The following is a 10,473-nucleotide window of genomic DNA, read 5'->3' as shown; positions in this document are numbered from 1 at the left end:
AAAAAAAAAAAAACAAGCCTCAAGCAAGGAGGACCACGACAAGGGAGAGGCAATCATGCAAACAGCGGATTAACCTGAATCACACAAGCAAACAACACCTCATCTTCAGTCCTGCCATGATGAAGCAGCAGAAACAGAGATCAATGTCTTCATTGGAAATGCAAAGCCATGCACTCCTAAGTGGTAAAAAAGCCTCTACTTCAGTAGATTTGGCACAAGTACTATTAAATCTTTGTTAAAATTTCCCAAAGACTCAGGAGGGCAACACTGTGTCTATAGGGGCCAAATGCTCCCATGGGTATCCAAGCAGCTGAGCTGGGAGAACTTAAAACCTACGATTAAGGCTGAGTGCAGTGGCTCACTGCACCTGTAATCCCTGGACTCTGGAAGGCCAAGGCAGGTGGATGTTTGAGCTCAGGGGTTCAAGACCAGCCTGAGCAAGTGCCAGACCCTATCTCTACTAAAAATAGAAAAACTAGCTGGGCACTGTGGTGAGCACTTCGAGTCCCAGGTAATCAGCAGGCTGAGGCAGGAGGACCCCTTTAGCCCAAGAGTTTGAGGTTGCTGTCACCTATGATGCCACAGCACTCTACCCAGGTGACAGAGTAAAATTGTCTCAGTAAATAATAAATAAATAAAGTATGACAACACCAGTTCCCTAACCTAGGGATCAGAATCAGGTTGAAAGGTCACTCTCTTTTTTGGGTTACCGCTGTGCCATTTCTCCCCCTGTACTGCAATTTGTGTTGACATCTCTCTCTCCCCTTCTAGAGGAGAATCCCTGGAGGGCAGCATGGTGCTGTGCCCTCCTCTGCATCCTGAGTGGCAGCACACGAAACATGCTCAACAGACGGATACATGAAGGAAGCCTGGAAAGGCAGCTGCCGGATGATACCCGGCGTTGGAAAGAAAGGGGAGAAACTACGTTAGGAAGCTGGAGCGCTGGGAGGGTGAGGGTAAGGTCTGAAGGTGAGCAGGAGAGTGGAATTCTAACCCCCCATAGGGTGCAATCAATAGCTGATGCCTCAGGTTGAAAAGCAGAGAAGGAGCAGTCCAAAGTTATTTAGAGAAATGGCAGCAACAACAGAAACGACCCACTACGAGCAGCTATCTCTGAAGAGGGAGAAGGGAGGGAGCCCGGGTAACGCTGTTTCTGCTATGCTGTGCGCTGGCTACACATAAAGATGGGAGGAAAACACTCACACGAGGAGTTACTGAGAAAGTTTAGAGGAGCAGTAAGGATGTCCAGCCGGGCCTCAAATGGTCTGCTTTTGTTAGACTACCAGATTTTGCTGCTGTGATGCCAGTTTCTAGTATGTTATTTGCAATATCCTAGTTTATGACCATTAAAACTCAGCATTTTGCAAGCACTTAGAAAGATACAGATAAAGCTTCCCATTTTAACCAAAGCATCAAAACAACTCAATCCAGCAGAGCTCTTACCAGCAGTAAAGATGCCTTTGGTGCTCTGTCTTATACTAGAACGCCTCACGATTGCTGAAAGCCCTGTGAGAAAAAAAACAAACAGATGTCGGTCATCTTAGCAGGTTTCAAAATCTGAAACAAAATATTCTAGTCAGTCAATAAAACCAGCAGATCTGTCTCTGTCTTGGTGTCACATGGCGATAGTGGGAAGAGCGTCAGGACCGAAGGTGAGAGACTGGCGCGGCCAGCTGCGGCACCACCGGCTGTGTGAATGCAAGCAAATGACTGGACAGCCCTGGCCTGGGCCTCCTTCCCTCAAAACAAGGAGGTTGGAGCTAGGCAACCCTCAAAGGGCATTTTATGACTTTAAATCTGCTTAAGACTCATGGCTCTCAATTTTAAGATGCAAAGAGATAAAAAACCCCAATGTTTGAGAGAAACCTTTCTTCCGACAGGGCACAGGCAGGATTCCCCAGGGAAGGGCAACAGGGCAAGTCTCTCATCTCCTTAAGAGAGAGCAGGACTCACACCATTGCCAGGATCAGTTTAAAATAAGCTACCACCATTAGTCGACAGCGTGTCCTGTATAGGTCTTCAGAATAGGAAGCTGGTGACCTGAACATCCACTCTGACAACCTGGGGCAGATCCTGAGAGAGATGGGAGAGCAGCCTGCTGTGGCTGATGTTCAATGGCAGTTTCACGTTGAAAATTGTAGCTGTAAAATGCATCCAGCACAGTGGCTGGTGCCCTCGAGGAGCTCAGTACATTCTTTTTTGTTGTTGTTGCAGTTTAGCCAGGGCTGGGTTCGAACCAGCCACCCTCAGTATATGGGGCCGGAGCCCTACCACTGAGCCATAGGCGCCGCCCACATTTTTTTTTTTTTTTAGACAGTCTCACTTTGTCGCCCTTGGTAGAGTGCCGTAGCATCATAGCTCACAGCAACCTCAAACTCTTGGGCTTAACTGATTCTCCTGCCTCAGCCTTCCAAGTAGCTGGGACTATAGGTGCCTGCTATAACGCCGGCTATTTTTTGGTCATAGTTGTCATTATTGTTTGGCAGGCTCAGACTGGGTTTGAACCTGCCAGCTCTGGTGTACGTGGCTGGTGCCCTAGCTGCTGAGCTATATAGGCGCCGAGCCATGCCTGGCTATATTTAGAGACAAGGTCTTCCTCTGGCTCAGGCTAGTCTCCAACTTGTGAGCTCAGGCAAACCACTCGCCTCAGACTCCCAAGCGCAGGATTACAGGTGTGAGCTACTGCGTCTGGCCAAGCTCAGTAAATATTCATGGAATGAAAACAGGAGAGAATACACTTATTGGGGGGAGGGTGCCAACTCAATATCCTACTTCTTTCTTTATTGACTGACCTGGTAAATTACCTTCAGCACCTCAAAGGGAAGAGGGTCTCTAAAGATAAGGTTCAGAGTTTTGGATAAACATTGGGGAGGTGCCAGGGAAGACGCCACGGAACACGGGCTGTGTCAGAGGGAACTTGCTAAATACTGCATGAGACACGTCTACATCCAGAGCTGAGGAAAGCTGTGCTTTGGAGGTTATACAGACATTAAAAATGTCACCATTCTTTTCTTCTCAGATCACCAAGAACACAGACACATTTTTTTTTTTTTGCAGTTTTTGGCCAGGGCTGGGTTTGAACCCGCTGCCTCTGGCATATGGGGCCAGCGCCCTACTCCTCTGAGCCACAGGCGCCGCCCCACAGACACATCTTTTAAATAAATTCTAGAACTTATGCTCTTAGAACCAAAAGAAACATTGTTTCTTCCCTTGACAGTGATTTAGGATTAGGATCCAGGAATGTGAAAATAGAAGAATTTCCACCACCTTACTTCAAAGAAGTTCAAACTTAGATCTGGAAAACCCTAAATTTTTAGGGCTCTCTTCTTCCTAGAGGCAGTTTCTCTCTCAATCTTGCTAGGCAAGAAGAAATAGTACCTCTCAGTGACAAATGAAGTCTGCCTTCCACCACAGACAGCATCTATTTCCTCAATGTCAAGTTCATAAACACACCTAGTCGCACCACATCTCCACATTCGGGGTCGTGAGCAACTTGGAACAGAGTTTCTTCCACATCTCTGTTTTTCCCAGGAGGGTCCATGATATGATTTATCTGTTGCTGTAAGGTTTTTGGCAATGTCATCAGCTGAGTAAATTGTCCTTCTGGGCTTTTATCTATCTGAGGGAAAAAAGAAAGATGATTATGGAAGTGCTTTGGATTCTATAAATATTCAAAGACAACAGGGCTTCCACTCCAAATCACGCAAACATGCACACACCCACCCCCGGTCAGGCCGTGGGCCTGCTTTCTGACTGAATGTGTAGGTGTTCAGGAGTCTAAGTCTCTTCAAAAAGGACTATTCTTTTTCCAAGATATTCAACTTCCACAGACTTCTTTCAAGGATCAATTGTGACTTTCTGTTTTAAAACATTTATTTGTCTTAAATCCAGTAGTCAAAAGAAATGAGGCTGTAATCTTAACTGAACCCAGGCACTCATATTACCCCGCCCATTTTAAATGCAGAGACTGAGTAACACGCTTAGGATCATACGGTCAAGAGAAGAAAATGGGACCTGATCTTGTGTCTTCTTCTGCTAGAGCCTTTTACTATATGTACCATGCTGTATTTTACAACCTGTACGATATATTGATGACAAGATCAATCTTTTTTTTTTTTTTTTTTTGAGACAGAGCCTCAAGTTATGCCCCTGGGTAAAATGCCATGGCATCACAGCTCACAGCAACCTCCATCTCCTGGGCTCAAGCAAGTCCTCTGACTCCGCCTCCCAAGTAGCTGGGACCACAGGCGCCCGCCATAACGCCCGGCTTTTGGTTGAAGCCATCATTGTTGTTTGGCGGGCCCAGGCTGGATTTGAACCCACCAGCTCAGGTGTATGTGGCTGGCGCCTTAGCCACTTGAGCCACAGGTGCCGAGCCAACAAATAATTGAATCAATACAACTTCGTTGTCGTTGCTTGTTAAAAAGAAGTAAGCTATGCCAGTGGTTTCTGTTCCCAACATATCCTAAAATACATTACATTGCTGAAAGATAACTACAGAAATAAAACATATATAAAACTATGCATCAGACATCAGTAATTAGAAACTAGTATTCGCCACTGCTTTCTCTTGAAAAGGTGGCACTGTGGTACAGTGCCTGTAGCTCAGTGGCTAGGGTGCCAGCTACAAACACCAGAGCTGGCAGGTTCAAATCCAGTCTGGGCCTACCAAACAATGACAACTACAACCAAATAATAAATGGGCATTGTGGTGGGTGCCTGCTACTTGGGAGGCTGAGGCAAGAGAATCACTTAAGCCCAAGAGTTTGAGGTTGCTGTGAGCTGTGACACCACCACACTCTACACCAGGGCAATAGCTTGAGACTCAGTCTCAAAAAAAAGAAAAGAAAAGGCAGCACTGAAATTTCTACTTGAAAGCCTGTGTATAAAGACAAAATACTGGGTGACGTGATCAAATAAATTGACAAATTCTATCTAATTGTTCTTTACTCTTTTATTATTCCTAATTCTTATTAAAACACGAAAGTGAATCCTAGCATTCTGGGAGGCCGAGGGGGGAGGATCCCTTGAGGTCTGAGACCAGCCTGAGTAAGAGTGAGATTCCGTCTCCACAAAAAAAGGAAAAACTAGCCGGGCACTGTAGTAGGTGCCTGTAGTCCCAGTTACTTGGGAGGCTGAGGTAAGAAGATCCCTTGAGCCCAGGAGTTTGAGGTTGCTGTGAGCTTGGCTGACACTATGACACTCCAGCCTGGGCAAAAGAGTGAGACTCTAAAACAAAAATACAGTCTGTCTGTAAAAACAAACAAAAAAAATTAAAAAAGAAAAACATGAAAGTGAAAGCATTCAGTTAATCTATGAAAGTCAAATTACGTTTTAAAAACCGATATGGATATAATTATGTGCCAATTTTAAAAAAGCAGATATGAAAAAGATTATATATTGTACAATTCCATTTATATGGAATGTCCAGAACAGGCAAGTCCGTAGAGACAGAAGGTAAACTAATGGTTGCCTGGGGGCAGAGAAGAGCTGGGTCCTGCTAATGGGTACGGGGTATCTTTTTGGAGTGAAAGACAAGCTCTAAAATTACCCTGTGGTGATGGTTGCACAATTCTGAACATGCCACCAAAAGCACTGACTCTATGGCATATGAGTCATAAGTCAATAAACCTCGTATTTTAAAGAAGCAGGCATGCACCTGTGAGTAGATGCTGCTAGACACACACGCAGGTCTGTGTTTCAGGAGAGCTTCTCATTCTGCGAGCTGCTGGGGAAGTGGCTGAGTTCTTTTTCCAGGGTCCTTCCTAAAACTGTTCTGAGCTAAACTGAGCTGTCTGTATCCAATAACTGGAAAGTCTCGCAGTACAAAGCCTGGCCTCTTTGCCTCGAGTGAGACAATGCTGAAGGCCTATGCTCACAGCACCACCACAGGATCTGAGGAAGCCTTTGTCTCAAACCTGCTCAATCCTTATCTTTCACAATTGGTGTCAGACGTGGTTCTAGAAAGCAGACTCTAAGATGGCATCGTGGAGCAAACAGACTGGACATTCTGTATAATATCATCTCTGTCTACTCCGTCAACAATGTATTGTTACTGTTACCTGGTGAGCAATAAGGAGCAAGAACATGGGAGGTCTTGGCATAAATACGCATTTCAGAGGGCAGGAGATACCCAAGAGAAACCCTATGAAGTCTCAGAAGCCTACTGTATCAGAGGTTTTTTTTTTTTTAGAGATAAGAGTCTCACTTTATTACCCTTGGTAGAGTGCCTTGGTGTCACAGCTCACAGCAACCTCCAACTCCAGGGCTTAGGCGATTCTCTTGCCTCAGCCTCCAGAGTAGCTGGGACTATAGGCGCCTGCCACAACACCCAGCTATTTTTTTGTTGCAGTTTGGCTGGGTTGGGTTCGAACCCACCACCCTCGGTATATGCGGCCAGCACCCTACCCACTGAGCCACAGGTGCCACCCATATCGGAGAAGTTTTTTTTTTTTTTTTTGCAGTTTTTGGTCAGGGCTGGGTTTGAGGTCAGCACCCTACTCCTTTGAGCCACAGGTGCCACCCATATCAGAGAAGTTTTTAGGGATGAAGTGGTCTGCAGCATGCTGGGATTCCCTCCAAAGTAAATGTCAACTGACTGCATCATCTCATGCCTTTCATCACGCTTGGGAATAAGGCTCAGACCCATTTACCCAGGGAGATGGAAGGATGACAGCTTTGTGAGGGGCCCAGAGCAGAAGGAACTCTGCAATAGGTCCAGGAAGGAGTGTAATCAGCCCTGCCACTTGGGCTACATGATCCAGAAGACTCCATGGTTCTAAAGGCAACTGCAGTGTAAAGAGAAGCTACGTGAAGCTTACAGTGAGCCCCACCCTGAGAATCACAATGTGGACAGCTGCGGATCTGCAGCAAGGCCACGCCATCTACACACACAGTTTGAAATCAGCCCATGGATACTCGGTCCTAGTAGAGATGGACCTTGTGACCATGCCGTATCAAATCACCATGCATTAAGAACTGCCTGCCTATCATGGCTGGGCGCAGTAGCTCATGCCTATAACCCTAGCTCCCTGGGAGGCTGAGGTGGGTAGGTTGCTTGAGCTTGGGAGTTTGAGACCAGCCTGAGCAAGAGTGAGACCCTGTCCACTAAAAACAGAAAAACTAGCCAGGTGTGCTGGTGGGTGCCTACAGTCCCAGCTGCTTGGGAGGTTGAGGCAAAAGGATCACTTAGGTTGAAAAGACTGAAGTTGCTGTGAGTTATGATGATGTCATAGCACTCTACCCAGGGTGACAGAGTGAGGCTGTCTCAAAAAAAGAGGGCTGCCCATCATGAGCTGGGATCTGTGATGTCAGACCCACCATGTCATGAGGTCAGGCAGGGTCAGCAGCAACCCATCCTAAGACCGGAGAGGTGCACCAGCACTGAGCAGAGCAAGGCCGGGGCGTGACCTATGGTACTGGCTGGGTCCTGCTGGCAGGAAAGACAAACCCAGGCTCAGACTGTGGGCGTGGAGGCTTCTGCAGGAGGCTACAGGAAGCCAAGACCCCGTAACATCCACCGCTCTGCTCTAGTGCTTCTCTGTTGGCTCATGTATACGGTTACGTGGAGGCTTCTGCAGGAGGACAAAGAACAAACTTGCCTTATGGAGGATTTGGTTTGGTATGTAAGAGTGGAAAATGGAAGGCGTCTGCACTGCAGCCTCACCCAGCGACAGCCCTGGAAGACAGAGATGAGAGGAAATTCTTCCACAGGCATTGTGTCTGGTGGTGCATCTGGTCACCCATTTCATATGGGAAAAGAAGTGGCTCAGGTAAGATTATATAGAGACCCAGAGCATGGAGACTAGAGAATTGTTCACTGGCTGGTTAGGGCCCTGAAAGGAAAAATATTGGGAGACTGGGGACAAAGAATTCAGGGGCAATGCCACATAGATGGAGCCACGGGCATGGGCACAAAGTGTGAAGATTGCAGTATTCCATGTTATCACATCCTGATTCCTACCAGCCAGCCATCAACCAGAAGAGGCAGCAGCAAACAAGAGGGCAATTCAGCCAATTGACTCAACTATCTCCGCTGTGCTGGTGCTGGCATGATGGGCTCGCAAGACAACTCATGGCGGCAGGACAGAGGATACGCCTACACCCAGTGTCATGGGTTTGTACTCATCAAGGCTGATTTAGCTGCGGCTGCCATTGAAAGCCCATCCTGACAGCAACAGAGGCTAATGCTGAGACCCGAATACTGGGTCATCTCTTGAAACTAACCAGTCACTTGGTAGTTAAGCTGACTGCACTGGGACCCCTTCCACCTGGGAAGGGGTAGCAATTTGCCTTGACTGGAAGGGATACATTCTGAGCCTGGATTTGTCTTTCCCGCCAGCAGGACCCAGCCAGTACCATAGGTCAGGGCACCCGTTAGAGGTGTAGCAAGGAGCACAAGACCACGGCTCCACTGTTTCATCACATACCGCACCAAAGCTGCCGCCAGCCTAGGAGAGTAGCGGTTCTCAAAGGGGGGCAACTTTTGTTCCCCACAACAAAGAATTATCTGGCCTCAAATGTCAATGTGCTGCTGTTGAAAAACTCCATGAAAGTTAGCTAGGCGTTGTGGCGGGCGCCTGTAGTCCCAGCTACTTGGGAGGCTGAGGCAAGAGAATCGCTTAAGCCCAAGAGTTTGAGGTTGCTGTGAGCTGTGATGCCACAGCACTCTACCGAGGGTGACAAAGTGAGACTCGGTCTCAAAAAAAGAAAAAAAAAAACTTCATGAAAAAGCAATCAAGAACAGTGTGGGGCACCAGCCTATGAGCATAGATGACGCTCTATGAGAATGGGGTATAGTACACATCCTCAACTTGCGGCTCTTATATAGTACCATAGTCCCAATTGGGAGAGGACTTGGGTCTGAGAACCAAGGGGTGGGGAGAAGTAGCCTTGTTTACCCTCACTCCCAGTGACCTGCTGTGGGACTCCGTCCTTCCCATCTCCAGAACTCAGGTCTACAGGACAGACAGAGGTCCCAGCTCCCGGAGAAGGAATGCTTCTACCAGAGGACACAAAAGCTTTAAACTATGACCGCTACCCAGTCAATTTCAAAAGTCCAGCAGACAAGGAAATGAGCCACTACACTGGCAGGAGCAGTTGACCTTGATCGCCAGGAGGCAGGGCAGCTGACAGATATCTCTGCCCCTTTTCTTTTTAAATGGCGAAAAGATATATATTTAGAATTAGCCATCTGGACTTGGTTTAGATGATCCAAATTTTGTTGGCAACATCCAAAGCACTGTCCTCAGAAGCCAGCTGAACCCACGCCCCCTCTCCATCAGGCCTGATCACATGCTGAGCCAGCCACACCAGTGTCACAGGGCTTCCTCACAGCCTGTTTGATCTGGGGCCAGTGGGCACCCATAGTGAACTTGTGCACACTGCTGTCTTCTACCTCCTTATGGCAAGCTCAGGGGTTGGGGAAACTTGATGATGGCAAAGTGGTCAAGTTCATTTCTCTGGGGGGCTCTTCTGAGGATGTCTGGACTCCAGAGCCACACTGTGTTTTTGGCCACTAGAAGGTGGGTGATGTACAGATCTCTGTTTCTGTGGCTGTGGATGCCTGTTAGCACTGCCTTCTTGGCCTTCGAAGCCTTTGCTTAGGCATCAGTTTCGGGAGGGGCAGGAGTTTCCCTCTTTGCCTTTGACACCATCTTGTGAAAAGCCCCTTTGTCCAATTCTGAAGATAAGTAGATAAGTTCGCTAGCCATAACCTGGGATGGACATGGTGATCAGGGTCTCAGATGCCTCAGGGATGAGGGTCTGAGCCACCACGTCTGGATGAGAAGTGGTGGGTGAGGGTGAAGGGCATCGGGAACAGGTAGTGGAGAGAGGAAGCCGAGTACTAGCACCCTCCACATCAGATGTGGCATTGAGAGTTGCAGCTCAGCACCCCCAATCTTCTTCTAAGTTTCCACAGGAAAACAAACCAATCAAACTAGGTCAGGCAGGCTTTCTAGGCCATAGCAAGGAGTCTGGATAAGTTTATTTTCATAGAGAAAATTCCCAGTCCTTTTCCCTTGCTCAGTTTCTAGAGAGTTGGCAGCCAGGCACATTACACTTCCTTGTCTTCTGGGCAGAGGGTAGAGGAAGTCTTTATGGAGAAATTCTACAGATACCGAACAATGAAACAGCCAGCCCCGTAATCCCGCAGTGAAGCCCACCAGCATACATGCCCATTCCATCACAAAGAACTTCCAGTCCACATTCAGTGCCTCATTCTTTAAAAACAGGCCAGGAAGGACATCCGAACTGAGAAAAGCCTCTACCGTAAAGAGTGGATTGACAGAGAAAAGAAACTAATGTAAGGAGTAAGAAGAAACTTCAAAAGTTGTAATAAAGATCATTGAGGAAATGAGGAAAAACAATGCATCCATAAGATAAGATAGAATGCTATGGCTCGGCGCCTGTGGCTCAAGCGGCTAAGGCGCCAGCCACATACACCTAAGGTGGCGGGTTCGAATCCAGCCC

At 47.5% G+C, this 10,473-nt stretch overlaps 1 protein-coding gene across 2 annotated transcripts in view; it reads right to left on the bottom strand.

Moving 5' to 3' along the window:
• TAMM41 (TAM41 mitochondrial translocator assembly and maintenance homolog) overlaps positions 1-10,473 on the bottom strand; it is a 53,486-nt gene that overhangs the window by 8,731 nt on the left and 34,282 nt on the right. For both annotated transcript variants that reach the window (XM_012809224.2, XM_023516983.1), the window contains exons 6-7: positions 3,454-3,619; positions 1,444-1,506 (exon numbers count right to left, since the gene is read on the bottom strand). In XM_012809224.2, the coding sequence (XP_012664678.1) occupies positions 1,444-1,506; positions 3,454-3,619 (229 nt within the window). The remainder of the gene's footprint in view (positions 1-1,443; positions 1,507-3,453; positions 3,620-10,473) is intronic.

This window comes from Otolemur garnettii, unplaced genomic scaffold (assembly GCF_000181295.1).
Source record: "Otolemur garnettii isolate 467f Iridium unplaced genomic scaffold, OtoGar3 scaffold00101, whole genome shotgun sequence".
Lineage (NCBI taxonomy): Eukaryota > Metazoa > Chordata > Mammalia > Primates > Galagidae > Otolemur > Otolemur garnettii.
The sequence above is the reverse complement of the archived record's forward strand: the minus strand, read 5'-3'. Positions and strand labels throughout refer to the sequence as shown.